Source organism: Neopsephotus bourkii, unplaced genomic scaffold, assembly GCF_033783945.1.
Source record: "Neopsephotus bourkii isolate Nb327-2 ecotype Australia unplaced genomic scaffold, CSIRO-AGI_Nbou_v1 NB_1233, whole genome shotgun sequence".
NCBI classification, from domain to species: domain Eukaryota; kingdom Metazoa; phylum Chordata; class Aves; order Psittaciformes; family Psittacidae; genus Neopsephotus; species Neopsephotus bourkii.
Window position 1 is genome coordinate 460,436 of NW_026901718.1, and position 15,081 is coordinate 475,516.

The 15,081-nt window shown below is 61.1% G+C and overlaps 1 protein-coding gene across 2 annotated transcripts; it reads left to right on the forward strand.

The window, feature by feature from the left end:
- The first annotated feature begins 2,042 nt into the window (after window positions 1-2,042).
- Window positions 2,043-14,520, forward strand: PLEKHO1 (pleckstrin homology domain containing O1). 2 transcript variants are annotated; one of them, XM_061364392.1, is made up of 7 exons: window positions 2,043-2,141; window positions 2,850-2,996; window positions 8,255-8,395; window positions 9,327-9,431; window positions 11,927-12,028; window positions 12,410-13,173; window positions 14,369-14,520. In XM_061364392.1, the coding sequence occupies exons 1-6, from the start codon at window positions 2,112-2,114 to the stop codon at window positions 13,169-13,171; spliced, it is 1,287 nt and encodes a 428-aa protein (XP_061220376.1). In that variant the 5' UTR covers window positions 2,043-2,111; the 3' UTR covers window positions 13,172-13,173; window positions 14,369-14,520. The 2 variants fall into 2 exon arrangements, with proteins under 2 accessions (XP_061220376.1, XP_061220375.1); XM_061364391.1 differs by lacking the exon at window positions 14,369-14,520 and having other exon boundaries at window positions 12,410-13,393.
- The last annotated feature ends 561 nt before the right edge of the window (window positions 14,521-15,081 follow it).

Here is a 15,081-nt window from a genome sequence, read left to right on the forward strand (position 1 = left end):
CACACGGGACATGGAGCAGGGCACACACGGGACACGGAGCAGGGCACACATGGGACATGGAGCAGGGCACACATGGGACATGGAGCAGGGCACACGGAGGAGCAGGGCACACCCGGGACACGGAGCAGGGCACACATGGGACACGGAGCAGGGCACACACGGGACATGGAGCAGGGCACACGTGGGTCATGGAGCAGGGCACACATGGGTCATGGAGCAGGGCACACACGGGACATGGAGCAGGGCACACATGGGACATGGAGCAGGGCACACACGGGACATGGAGCAGGGCACACATGGGTCATGGAGCAGGACACACATGGGACATGGAGCAGGACACACATGGGACATGGAGCAGGACACACATTGGACATGGAGCAGGGCACACATGGGACATGGAGCAGGACACACATTGGACATGGAGCAGGGCACACGTGGGACATGGAGCAGGGCACACGTGGGACATGGAGCAGGGCACACATGGGACATGGAGCAGGGCACACGTGGGACATGGAGCAGGGCACACGTGGGTCATGGAGCAGGGCACACGTGGGTCATGGAGCAGGGCACACATGGGACATGGAGCAGGGCACACATGGGACATGGAGCAGGGCACACACGGGACATGGAGCAGGGCACACATGGGACATGGAGCAGGGCACACATGGGTCATGGAGCAGGGCACACACGGGACATGGAGCAGGGCACACGTGGGTCATGGAGCAGGGCACACGTGGGACATGGAGCAGGGCACACGTGGGTCATGGAGCAGGGCACACGTGGGACATGGAGCAGGGCACACATGGGACATGGAGCAGGGCACACATGGGTCATGGAGCAGGGCACACATGGGACATGGAGCAGGGCACACGTGGGACATGGAGCAGGGCACACGTGGGACATGGAGCAGGGCACACGTGGGACATGGAGCAGGGCACACGTGGGACATGGAGCAGGGCACACATGGGACATGGAGCAGGGCACACACGGGACATGGAGCAGGGCACACACGGGACATGGAGCAGGGCACACGTGGGACATGGAGCAGGGCACACGTGGGACATGGAGCAGGGCACACGTGGGACATGGAGCAGGGCACACACGGGACATGGAGCAGGGCACACGTGGGTCATGGAGCAGGGCACACATGGGTCATGGAGCAGGGCACACATGGGTCATGGAGCCGGGACATGCTCTGGGCACACAACACAGGGCACCCATGGATCACAGCTCAGGGCACCCAGGGACACCCATGGATCACAACTCAGGGCACCCATGGATACCCATGGATTTTGGTGCAGGGCACCCATGGACACCCATGGATCATGGTGCAGGGTACCCGTGGGTCACAGCTTAGGACACCCATGGATTACGGTGCAGGGCACCCATGGACACCTATGGGTCACAGCTCAGGGCACCCATGGGTACCCATGGATCACGCTGCAGGGCACCCATGGACACCCATGGATCGCAGCTGAGGGCACCCATGGATCATGCTGCAGGGCACCCATGGACACCCATGGATCACAGTGAGGGCACCCATGGACACCCATGGATCACAGCGCAGGGCACCCATGGATCACAGCTAATAGGACACCCATGGATCACAGTTCAGGGCACCCATGGACACCCATGGATCACAGCTCAGGGCTCCCATGGACACCCACGGATCACAGCTCAGGGCACCCATGGGTCACAGCTCTGGCCCCCCCCCGTGCAGTCGCGCCCGGCGCTGCCCCGCTGACCCCTCGCGTGCGCTGGGCGCAGACAAAGAGCATCGAGGCCGGGGCTCTGCGCTGGCCCCGCGCGGTGCAGCCCAGACGTCACCCGCGCAGGGCTATAGATGGAGCTCGGGAGCCCCGGGCCGCGCAGTGCGAGCCCGGCGGAGCTGCGCGATGGTGGCGCTGGGGGGGCCGGGGGGGGGCCGCTCGGGCTCCATGGCTGAGGACGCGCTGGGGACCCGAGCCCCCCTGCCTGTGCCCGCGGAGCTGCTGTAACCGCTGCGCCCACCGAGGCCTTGCCCTCTGCGCTGCCCAGCCAAGGGGAGGCCCCTGTCCGCATCCCCCCCCCCCCGCCCCGCTCCATCGCCCTCCAGCGCGGAGCACCGAGGAATGATGAAGAAAACCAACCCTGCCAAGAGGGTGAGTCCATGGGGATGCGATGGGGGAGGCTCGGCGGGGGGGGGGGAGGGCTGTGGTTCCCTTTACCTCCGCTCCCTTTGCCTTGCGACCCCCCCCCCCCCCAAACCCCAACCAGATGGAAACAAACCCAAAGGCAGCCCCCGGTCTCCAGGGCCTCTCCTTCCTCTTGGATCCAGCGGGGGATGCTGTTTGCTGGGGGTGCGGAGCAGTTTCCCTTTGGGATCGCATCTCCGCGTTGCCTGCTCCGCACCGTGGGTCCGTGTGCGCTGTGCCCACAGACCTCGGCCCCGCTCATGGAGAGCCCTCAGGCACAAGCCCCCCAGATCCCACCTCCAGGATGGATCGTGCCTATAAAAGGCTCAAAGCTGCATTTTTCCCTGCAGTAACCCCCAAAAGAGCCCGTTGGAATTCTCCTCCTCTTCCTCTTTCCACGGGCAAACGCACCGTGGATGAGCTGGATCCAGCACAACGGCCTTATATAAGGCACGGAGGGAAACCCTGTCTTGTCCTCCCCGTATCCCTGTTGTCGCTCCATGTCCGCGGCAGGAAAAGCCCAGGGCGAGAGGATGCAGCCGAGGCCCCGGCTCCCACTTTGGGTGCAGAGAAGGGGCCGGAGGGAGCCGAGGCCGAAGTTGGGTTGGGAGGGGGGGTGTCAGGGTATGAAGGCAGGGATGTGACCGCTCTCCCCCCCGTGTGTGTCCGTGGCAGGGGCAGCAGGATGGGACCCAGCCGCCCGCGCCGCCGGAGAAGGTCGGGTGGGTGCGGAAATACTGCGGGAAAGGGATCTTCCGGGAGCTGTGGAAGCCCCGGTACGCGGTGCTGAAGGGGGACCAGCTCCACATCGCGGACAAGGAGGTAGGCTCGGCCCCGCGCTTCCCCCCGGCCTTCTGCGGGTGCAAAGCGGCCCCAGCGCCGAGCGGGATGCGGGAGGTGCCCGGGTTGCCCTGGGGACGCGCTCCCGCATGGGAGGATTCCCGTAGGAAGGGTTCAAGCCTCCGTGGAAGCGGCAGCTCCCGTCTGTGCCTGTCCGCAGGCATTAAGTTCCCAGCCGCTGCTCTGCTCCGTTAGGAAGGAGCCGTCGCCTCCCGGCTGGGATCGAGGCATTCACGGGTCCCTTCTCTCGTGTTTCCCCCTCCCCGAGGCCTTTGGGGGGACTCTTAACGATGGATTCAACCCCTTGTTGAAGAACATTCCCCCTTCTCCTCCCCCGCCGCGCTCCGGCCAGGACTGGGATTTAACGCGGTGTTCCCATTAGCCCTAATTGGATGTGAGCGCCGGGCTGAGCTGCCGGCTGGGATCCGTCCGGCTGGCCCTGCCTGCAGGAATCCATCGGGAAGGAATCCCCGCGTCCCTCCCTCCCATCCATCTCCCTGTGGAGCTCATCGCTAGCGCCAGGAGAGGCACAGGGGCAGCCGGGAGTCAGGACAGGGAAAAGGAGCAGGCGGGGGGGGGTTCCCCCTGGAAGCGGGGGTGATTCCCGGTTGTCCGGATGCGCGGCTGCCGGCCCCAGTTTGGGATGGGGAGGGATAACAGGATCCAGAGCGTGAGTGAATGCCGGGACGTGGCAAAGCGCAGCTGGGGCAGGGGATGGGAGAGCCCCTGTGCTCAGCTGGGGGCTGGCATTCCACAGCTCATTCCCGTTCCCCTCTGGCGTGCTCCAGAACCGGAGGCACACACAGGTGTAGGGAATAACCGTTGTCTGCAGGCTGGGAATGCTCTTGGAGGCTGTGGAGGCTTAGGGGCAGAAACTGGTTTGGAGCTGGTGCTGGTGGAGCCAGGAGCTGGAAAAGAAGCACCCATGACCAAGTCCAGGTGATGGAGGTGGAATGAGATGATCTGAAGGTCCCTTCCAACCCAAATCATTCCATGATGCTGTGATAAGGGACCGCCTGCTCAGAGCAGCCTGTGTGGAAGTGCTGGGAAGGGACTGGGAATCAGCTGGAGCAGGTAATGGTGAAGTCAGTGCAGGCTGGGCAGACCTCAGCAGGATGCTTTAGGGATGCTTCAGGAAGGTGCAGCGTTGGGATGGGGCTGGATGGTGCTGAACGGAGCTGAGATCCACCCCTGGGCTGGCAGGAGGTTGGGTGGGGAGGACTCAGCCCCACACACAGGAACCCCTCAGGGGTGTGTGTCCCATGGGTGTCCCCCGGCACCACTGGGCAGGGCCAGGATCCATGTGGGTGGATGGAGGGAGAAGCGAGGGCAGAGCAAGGCACTGGGGCTCTCAGCACCGGAGGATCCTCCGGGACCCTCCATCTGCATCCCAGACTTGTGCCGTGCGGCACAAAGCCACCCCCGGCAGCCTCCCTTTGATGGGAAGTACCCTGGGTCTTGCCTGGGAAAACAAGAGCCTTTCCCAAGCTCCTGCCCACCCGCAGTCAGCAGCTGGAAGGGCGCCGGTTCCATCGGGATGTGCCGGTGCTGATGGGTGGGCGCTGATGGCTCCCTCTGGTTCCCCGAGTGTCTGAACCCTGGAGAACCAACTGAGAGCAAGAGCTTGGCTAAGGAGCAGGAGAGGCTGTGGAAGGGAGGGAGTTCCCACAGGAACCAGCACCAGGGAGGATGCGCAGGCCCTGAAGGGGCTGCAGGAAACCTGGAGAGGGGCTTGGGACAAGGGATGCAGGGACAGGGCAAGGGGAATGGCTTGAACCTGCCCGAGGGGAGACTGAGCTGAGCTCTGAGGCAGAAGCTCTTCCCTGTGAGGGTGCTGAGGCGCTGGCACAGGGTGCCCAGAGAAGCTGTGGCTGCCCCATCCCTGGCAGTGCTCAAGGCCAGGTTGGACACAGGGGCTTGGAGCATCCTGCTCCAGTGGAAGGGGTCCCTGCCATGGCTGCAGATGAGCTTTAAGCTCCCCTCATCCCCTCCCACGCTGGACCCCAGGTTCCTCAAGGGAGGTCTCTGTGTCCATCCCTGCCTCTCTCGCAGCTGCGCTGCTCGGATTCTCCCCATGGGGCCTGGAGCTGTTTATGGGGGGACCCCCCCCAAGTTCCTCTGCAGCAGCCGAGGGCCGGACGTGTGCGAGCACCATGAGCCCGCTCCTGCCCTGCTCTGGCAGCGCCGTGGTGGCAGAGGGGACCTCTGCGAGGGGCTCCGGTGCTGGGCACCCGTGGCTGGGAGCACGCGTGTGGGTGCCTGCTCCGGGGCAGACGGGGCTTCAGCACCCATGGATGGCGCAGAGTGCTCCCCTGCCTGCGGAACCAGGCGCCGAGGAAGGGAATTGCCTGTCAGACCCTTGGAATCCCCTGGGAATGGGGCAGGCAGTGGTGCTGCAGAAGTGCTCGGAGCTGAGCTCCAGTCGGGAATGGGGATGGGATCCCAAAAGGCAGCTCCCAGAGTGCCAATATCCCATCAATATCCACACTGATTCCTGCTGGTTATCAGCCAAGCAAAGCACCCAGGGCAGGAAGGCCCAGCCAAGCTGTGCTGGAGCACGGGGAAACCTCCTCAGGCTCCTGTTGCATTCCCGGTCTCCTCCAGGCCCGCTCCCTCCCTCCTGCAAGCTTCTGGTCATTGTTCCCCTTTGTTCCTGCTTTGCACTTGGGGACCGCAGGCACGGACACGGCCGGGTCCTCACTTCCCCTTAGGAAGCCCAGGGCTGGGCAGCAGCAGGATCGGGCCCCGGGATGGGGAGCTGGGAAGGAGGAAACGCTCCCTGAAGCCTCTTCTTGTTCGCTGCCAGCAGCAGGGCTCAGTTGGCACAAGAGCACTGAAGGGCTCCCACTCCTCGTGTGTGCAGCGCCGGCAGCCGCTGCTGTGCTCTGCATGAGGGGCTCCGTGTGTGTCTGGAGCCCGCACCCATGGACCCTGCGTGCGCTGCGCTGCTCTGTGTGTGTGGATGTGGTACTGAGGTGATGCCCCTCTGGGTGCAGCCCCAGGCACGGGGATGCTGTGAGGGATGGGGCAGCTCCCATAGGAGCCAGGCTGAGAGAGCTGGGCTGGGGCAGCCTGGAGAAGAGAAGGCTCCTGAAGGGGAGAGCTCAGAGCAGCTCCAGTGCCTAAAGGGGCTGCAGGGAACCTGGAGAGGGGCTTGGGACAAGGGATGCAGGGACAGGGCAAGGGGAATGGCTTGAACCTGCCCGAGGGGAGACTGAGCTGAGCTCTGGGGCAGCTCTCCCTGTGCAGTGATCCAGGCCAGGGCTCTGTTCCTCAGCCTGAGCTCTGCGCTTTCCTTGGAGCTGTTTGGCCCAGGCAGCTCCTGCTGCAGTGGGAAACGCTGGAAGCGGATGGGGAAGGGGCAGGGATCACACGACACCGAGCGTGACGCATCCCTGGGATGTCCCGGAGCTCACAGCGTGGCTCGGGGGGGAAGCAGGAACCTGCAGACTCCATAAAGTGAACGTGGGGATGGCATCTGCAGCGTGGTCCCTGCAGTGCGGAGGGAGTTCCGCTTCCTCAAGCTGAGCACTTCCACCATAGCGAGGGACAGAGGCTCCGGCAGGGCTCTGCTGAAATCCCACTGGAATAAGGCAGGGATCCGTGCATGTGTGTGTGCGGCACCGGCTCCGGAGGGGCAGGAAGCAGAAGGGGATGGGGCAGAGCCCAGTTTAATGTCCTGGCATCACAGAGGGGTTTGGGATGGAGGAAACAGAGCTTGGGCAGCACAAGGAGGCGCAAGGCTGGACAGAAACGTGACAACCCAGGGAGGGGAGGTACCCGAGGGCCATGTTTGTGATCCGATGGGAGAGCATCACCGCATCCCACGGCACAGGGAGCGCTGCCGTGCCTGGGTCCTGCTGGGATGTGAGGAACCCAGCTCCTCTCCTGGCCCTGCGCTGTGGCACAGCCCAGCAGAGCAGTGAGAGCCCCGGGCTCAGGTTTAGGTGATGGGGACACTTTGGGGTCCATCCCCGTGCCTCAGTTTCCCTTCCATGGGGATGGACATCAGCGGCGAGGGCCACTTCCATACCTGAACAGAAAGCGGCTCCTGGGCCTTCAGGGATATCTGTGTGTGGTGGCTGCTTCCCGATTCTTGGAGGCAGAGAGGGGGATAGAAGGCAAAAGGATGGAGCGGGACCGGCAGTGTCTGTGCGAGTCCTGCTGCTCAGTTTCCCTGTGCCTCAGAAGCTGGTTACAGCGCCTTAGCCAGCATCTGTGCTTAAATCCTATTGGAAAACCCCTGGGGAACTCCTACAGGCGGGCTCTGTGGCCCTGCGGTATCCATCCCTGCGGTATCCATCCCTGTGGTATCCATCCCTGCGGTACCCATCCTTGTGGTATCCATCCCTGCGGTATCCATCCCTGCGGTATCCATCCCTGCGGTATCCATCCCTGTGGTACCCATCCTTGTGGTATCCATCCCTGCGGTATCCATCCCTGCGGTATCCATCCCTGCGGTATCCATCCCTGCAGTGTTCCCGTCACACCATGGCTCATACGGAATGTGTCTGGGAATGGGGAGCTGCAAACAGCCCCTCAATGTCCCTCTGAAGGACAACCAAGAAGAGCTTCCATGAGGGAAGGCCCAGCCCTTGAAACCTTCCATGAAAGCAGGTCTGGATGGGACCAAAGCACCGCCGGGATGTGGGAATTCTGCCCGGAGCCCCTTGGCGAGGGGAGCGCAGCACAGGGCAGGGATGTGCTGGCTGCGCTTCACCCCCTGCCCCAGCCCTGAGCACAGGCTGCAGGGATGGACCGCGTGAAGCAGAGCAATGCAGAGCTTCGTCCTCAAGGCTCCCATTGGGCTGGCTCCAGAGGAGCTGCGAGCACTGGTGTGGTCCAAGCCCTGCTCCTCCCAGCATCCTGGTACCCAGCTTGCTCGTTCTGAGGGTCCACCAGCATCAGTGCTGTGTTTGATCCCTCCTCCTTGCCCTGGTAACTTTGCGGGTGGGAAAGGCAGTGAAATCCCAAAGGAACCTGCAGCAAGCATGGGAGACTGGGATTTCCCAGTTACCCGCATTATACCCCCTGGTTCCATCAGGTTCAGAGCTGCCACGGTGCCAATCTCCTCTGCTCCTCCCTAAAGCCACGAGTGGCACTCCCCAGTAACGGTGCCATTGCTGCATCGGTGTCCTCAGCACCGGGTTCAGGGGAGGCACCGGCACCCATCCTGCCCCGTTCCCAGCAGCTCCCCCTGCTAGCTGCAGGGCTCTCACGGTGGCTCTGCTGTTCTGCAGGTGAAGGATGAGAAGACCATGCAGGAGGTGTTCGACCTGAGCGATTATGAGAAGTGTGAAGAGCTCCGGAAGTCCAAAAGCAGAAGCAAGAAGAACCACAGCAAGTTCACCCTGGCCCACTGCAGGCAGCCCGGCAACACGGTGCGTGCTGCTCCCAGCCCCACCAGGATGCTCTTGGTGCAGGATGCTCTTGGTGCAGGACAAGCTGTGTCCAGGCTACCTGCCCACAGCAGGGCTCCCAGCACCAGGGTTTGTGCTGGGGCAGCCTCTGGGGTCCTGAGTATTTAGCACTGGAGCCCCTTCCCTGGGAGCATTCCAGCATTGGGAAAGGAAAGGTGCTGGAGCATGTGCCAGGAGCAAGGGCAAAGCCATTTCCCTGTTGAAGCAGGCAGCTGTGGTTTAGCTGAGTGTGCTCCTCTGTTCTTCCATCAGGGATGCTGATGGGCCCGGGCTTTGCTGCCTGGATTTGGCATGGGAATTGATCCCAGGAGTATGCTTTTCCCAGGGGAAAGCTCCGGGACACTGCTACCCTGGAACAGGGCTTCCCATGGGCTGCAGCCAGAGCTGACTGCAGGCTCTCTGGAGCCAGCCTTTACCCTGGTCCAGCCCTAAGGATGTGGCTCTGAGCAAGCTGCCCCCGTGGAAGCTGTCCCTGCTCATCGCAGGGGCTGGAGCTGGAGGGGCTTTAAGGCCCCTTCCACCCTGTTCTGTCATTGGGTGACCTTAGCTCTGGGTGCATCAGAGGATGGGAACCCAAGCGTGCAGCCTCCATCCAAGCCAGGGGTGCCACCAGCTCAGGCTCATGGGATGCTGCTTCATCGTCTGATGGGGCATCTGATGGGGCCAATTCCAGGCTCTGTGTGGGCAGGAAGGAGGGGAAGGAGGAACTGCAGCCATGGGGAAGTGGATTGTGGTGCTGGCAGGAGCCGTGCCATGCTCTGCCCCAGAGCCCGCATGCAGGGCTCAGCTCTGCTCTGCACCTCCCAGTGCAGCTTCCCTGTGGGCAGGGACAGTGTGGAAGCATCCCTGCAGCCTGAGGCGCCAGCGCTGAGCTCGGCTCCCTCTTTTGCAGGCCCCAAATCTGATCTTCCTGGCTGTGAGTCCCGAGGAGAAGGAATCCTGGATCAACGCCCTCAACTCTGCCATCACCCGGGCGAAGAACCGCATCCTGGACGAGGTGAGCAGGGCGCTGGGGTCCTGCACCCTGGGCTTGCCTCAGCTCTGACCTGGGCTCAGGACCTGGGGCTGCTGGAGCAGCTCCTCCCCTCCCCAGCTCCTCTTGGGAACGGGTGCAGAGCCATTGGGGTTTATGCCCTCTGACGCAGCACCGATGGGATGGGTGCAGGGGTAGCTGGATCCTCCCTGCACTGACTGCAGCTGCCCAGGCTCCCCCGGCCCCACTGCGATGCCTTCACTTTGGATGGTGGGAATGTGCCTGGAATGGATTCCCAAGGCTTTGGAGAGTCTTTTTTCCCTCCCATCCCCTGCTCATGTTTGCCCAGAAGCTTTAAGCAGTGGCACTGAATGAGGGAATTGAGGGAAACCCAACATATCCCCTAGAGCACCCTCATGGCACCGTGTGGGCATCCCACCTACCCAAGGCACAGGCTGGGGTGAAGAACAGGACCATGTGCATGCAGATCCTTCCCTACTGGTCAAGGATCAAGCCAGGAATGCTGAATCCCACTTCCCCATCCCTGTGTGGCACATGCATTGCCGTCAGGACAAGGCTGGTGCTCCAAAGGAAGGGATGAGCATCATGGCCCTGTGGGACCGCACCAGGAGGAGCCTGAGGTTTGCCTCAGGTCTGTGTTGCTCCCTGTGGTCCAGGAGGCCACAGCCAGGATGCTGTTTGTCCTCCCGGATGCTGTTTGTCCTCCTGGGATGCTGTTTGTCCTCCGGGATGCTGTTTGTCCTCCGGGATGCTGTTTGTCCTCCGGGATGCTGTTTGTCCTTCGGGATGCTGTTTGTCCTCCGGGATGCTGTTTGTCCTCCGGGATGCTGTTTGTCCTTCGGGATGCTGTTTGTCCTCCGGGATGCTGTTTGTCCTCCGGGATGCTGTTTGTCCTCCCGGATGCTGTTTGTCCTCCCGGATGCTGTTTGTCCTCCCGGATGCTGTTTGTCCTCCGGGATGCTGTTTGTCCTTCGGGATGCTGTTTGTCCTCCGGGATGCTGTTTGTCCTCCGGGATGCTGTTTGTCCTCCTGGATGCTGTTTGTCCTCCCGGGATGCTGTTTGTCCTCCCGAATGCTGTTTGTCCTCTGGGATGCTGTTTGTCCTCTGGGATGCTGTTTGTCCTCCCGGATGCTGTTTGTCCTCCGGGATGCTGTTTGTCCTTCGGGATGCTGTTTGTCCTCCGGGATGCTGTTTGTCCTCCGGGATGCTGTTTGTCCTCCTGGATGCTGTTTCTCCTCCGGGATGCTGTTTGTCCTCCCGGGATGCTGTTTGTCCTCCCGAATGCTGTTTGTCCTCCGGGATGCTGTTTGTCCTCCTGGATGCTGTTTCTCCTCCGGGATGCTGTTTGTCCTCCCGGGATGCTGTTTGTCCTCCCGGATGCTGTTTGTCCTCTGGGATGCTGTTTGTCCTCCCGGATGCTGTTTGTCCTCCCGGATGCTGTTTGTCCTCCGGGATGCTGTTTGTCCTCTGGGATGCTGTTTGTCCTCCCGGATGCTGTTTGTCCTCCCGGATGCTGTTTGTCCTCCCGGATGCTGTTTGTCCTCTGGGATGCTGTTTGTCCTCCCGGATGCTGTTTGTCCTCCCGTGTTTGTCCTCCGGGATGCTGTTTGTCCTCCCGGATGCTGTTTGTCCTCCCGGATGCTGTTTGTCCTCCCGGATGCTGTTTGTCCTCCCGGATGCTGTTTGTCCTCCGGGATGCTGTTTGTCCTCCCGAATGCTGTTTGTCCTCCCGGATGCTGTTTGTCCTCTGGGATGCTGTTTGTCCTCCCGGATGCTGTTTGTCCTCCCGGATGCTGTTTGTCCTCCCGGATGCTGTTTGTCCTCCCGGATGCTGTTTGTCCTCCGGGATGCCAACAGAAAGGCCTGTAGTGAAGGAAAAGTCAGGTCTGAGCAGAGGAAAGGGTCTAGAGCAGGAGGCAGCTCAGGAACAGGGTGTAATGTGCTCCCAGGAGAGACTGCACCCCAGTCCTTACACATCCAGCAGGTAATGATCAGGAACGGCTTCAGGAGGTCTGATCCCATCAAAGCACAGCAGGGAGGCAATAGGGAAACATTCCTGAGGCTCTTCTGAGCTTCCCACACCCCATTCCCTGCAAATTGCTGCATGGGCATCCTTGTAAGAGCATGGACCAGTGAGGCCAGGGCCAGCGGTGGCCCCTGGGAGCAGTGTGGAGGATGCTGGCCCAGAGGGATGTGGGAGAGGTTCAGCCCCAGCACACGGCCTGGTCGCAGGGAAAGGGAATCCTGCAGGAATAAATGAAATAAGGGATGGGATTTGGCTCCACAAAACCCTTCATCCTCTGAGAGGTGAACTCGAGGCCTAGCGGAGACCTCAGAGCAGCTCCAGTGCCTTAAGGGGCTACAGGAAGCCTGGAGAGGGGCTTTGGACACAGGGATTGGAGCTGGGTGGGCTCTCGGGTCCCTTCAAGCCAGCGCACAACACGATGGAACAGGCACCAGGAGCAGCCCTGGATGCTCCCATCCTTGTCCCCCGCAGGTCACTGTGGAAGAGGACAGTTTCCTCGCCCACCCAACGCGGGACAGAGCCAAGATCCAGCATTCCCGACGCCCTCCGACCCGGGGACACCTCATGGCTGTGGTAGGTACCCCCTATCCCCGGCACCTCCTTGGGTGGAATTCCCATTGTGGTTGTAGGGAAGCTCGACAAGAGCTGGGGTGTGAGCTCTGTCCTGAGCCCAGCGTTGTGCTAAGGGTCCTCCTGTGGACCAGTGCACTGTGCGCACCACTGGCACCTTTTCCTGGTTTCCAATGAGATGCTCCTTCAGGAGCCATCCCGCTCAGGTATAGAGATGGCTCATCCAAGGCCATTCAGCTAGAACACACATGGGGCTCTGTACTAGCTCACCCCAGTATTCCCAATCCCACTTTGCATCCCGGTGCAGGCGATGCGCATCCTCTGTGTAACAGACCCAACCCGTGCGTATCCCTGCTCCAAACCAGCTCTTCCTTGCTCCTGCAGGCATCTACCTCAACCTCCGATGGGATGCTGACCCTCGACCTGATCCAGGAGGAGGACGCCTCTCCCGAGGACCACAGCTCCTGCGAAGGGAGCTTCCGCGTGGACCTGGACAAGTCCATGGCGCATCTCAGTGCCGGCCGGCGCCGCTCCGGCTCCCAGGACACGGCGGCGTTGGAGAAGGGCCGGACAGGGAGCCTGCCGCGGCGGGATGGGAGCGCGTGGGAGCGAGCGGGGCCGCGCAGCGAGGCCGTGGACAAGGGCCCCGTGTACACCCCGCAGGTCCCCAAAAAGCTGTCGCATTCCGAGAAGAACAAATGTGCCTCCATGGAAGAAATCCTGTCCCGGAGGGACTCTGCCTCCCAGCGGGCGCCGAGGAAGGGGCTGGAGGCTCCCTTTGGCTCCGCGGAACCCGAGCAGTTGTCCCGGCTGCAGGAATTGGTTGCACTGAAACTGGAAAAAACTCAGGAACTGCTGACGGAGGTGAAGGGCTACGGGGAAGGCAAGAGAAAGCCCAAGGATTCCGGCACCAGCACCACCACCACCACCTCCTCCTCTTCCTCCTCCTCCTCCTCCAAGTCGGACTCGGACAGGATCCTGCAGGAATCGGAGAGGTTGCTGGGGGAGGCTTCCTCCACGTGGAGCCAGGCCAAGAGGGTGCTGCAGGAGATCAGGGAGCTGAGGGACCTGTACAAAGAGCTGGAGCTGCAGCACTCGGACTCGCGGGGCAGACAGAGCTCACAGTACAGGAAGAGCATGATGTGAAGGCAAGCGCCGGGGGGAGGGAGGGGCAGGGGAGGCCCTTTGGTCCTTTGGGTTTTTAATTATTATTATTATTATAATTATTATTATTGACAGTGTTCCAAGAGTGAAAAGGTGCCTGTTCCCCCCTCAAACCCGCTTCTCAAAGCTTGACCCCTTCCTCCCCTCCGCCGCATCCCCTGGTTGCAACCGCCCCGTGTTCCAATAAATTCACTGCCAGTTTCATACCTCCTTTCTCAAAGAGCCCCCTTTGCACTGCAAGCCCCCGGCTCCTGCCGTGCCTGGAGGGCAGAAGCGAGTCCCTAGGGAATGGCCCCGCATGCCCGGAGCAGCGCTGGGAGCACAGGGGCACGGAGATGCTCTTGCGCTGGTTGAGCCTTGGCTTTGCTCCTCTGACTCCTGAGCATTGCAGCTCCTTGCTCCCTCCCTGTGCTCCTGGAAGGAAGGGACCAAACCAAAGGTGCCCATCCCAGGAAACCCCCATCAGCCAGGAACTGTCTTGAAGATGCCTGGAAGCTCAGGTCCCTTCTGTAACCTCCTGGGCTCGGCAGCTCTTGCTCTTGTGCATCCAACCTGCGTTCAGCCCAAGCCTGCCTCTCCCTTGATGCTTCCCAGACCCCCCTGCAATGGGAGTTAGCAGCTCGATGTCTTCCTTTCCATGCAAACCGAGGATGAAAGCCTGGAATCTATGAGCTGGCCCATCCGGGTTCTTTAGGGGGTGTTTTCTGGCTTTTCCATGCTCATTTCTTCTTTTGCCTTTGCTTTGAGGGGAACTGGAAACATCGGGGTTGTGCACTGGAGCCCAGAGTATTCTGTAGCTTGGGTTCTGTCCTCACGCATGCACAGGCTTGGTTTCTGCAACAGATAGCCCCTAAGAGCAGAATCAGGCCCAGGGAGGTGAAAGCTGAGCCCGTCAGAGAGCTCAGGTACCTCCTCTGGCCATGCCAAGCACTTGGCGGCTCAGTTTTCAGGCCTGGAAGCAGAAAGACGAGGAAAGGAGGAGGTGAAGCCTCCCCCAGGTCTCAAAGCCCAACCTTTGCTCCTCGTTTTCTAACGAAAGGATCCCAATCCCCTTCCCTGCCCTGCAAACAACCCAGGACAACATTGACCCCCCTGGTCAGTGCTGGTGATGCTGCTCCTGGTTGACCTCCCTCGGGAAGGACCTCGGTTGCTCACTTGGGGCTGGTCTTCACTCCTCAGGCTCACGGTGCTGGTGTGAAAGCATTGCTGAGGGGGTCTGTTCCTGCTGCTCCTCCCTCCTTCCTGTTGGGATCACTTCCGGAATCACTGCTGGTGCTTCCTGAAGGCCTCACAAGTGACAAAGCTCAGATCTGGTCCTTGCCACAATCCATCACTTGATGCCTGCTCACCCTTGTCACAGCACTGCGTGTTGCAGGTTGGACCTGCCCCTTAGCCAGCAGTTTGCTTCCTTCCCAATTGTTTTCCTTACTTGAAGGATCCATTTGGATGCATCAGAGGAAAGCCCATAATCCTTAAAAGAGAGTGAAAAAGAGCCTCTCTGATAAAGCCCTTCAGCTCTGATGGGGAGAGCAAGAGAAACATGCAGATGTTTTCCAGATGTGGCACATCCAAGCCTGGAGGCTTGGAGAGCGCTGGGCTGGGAGGGCTGTGGGTTGTGACTGCTCCATGGACTGGGTCAGCAGGAAGCATGGAAATCCCCCTGCTCCTCATCCGAAATAACCTTAAGCCTGTCTTAAGCAGCACGGTGATAACAATGGAATCAGAACCATGCGATGGGTTGGGGTGAAGGCACCTTAGAGCTCCTCCAGTTCCAACCCCATCAGGCAAGCACAAGAGGGGATTTAGGACTGGTTTCCAAACAAGATCCCAGATCTGATCCATCTCCCTCCCTGCTCCCCATCTCAGCTGAGTAGGATCTTGTGAGGGCTTCC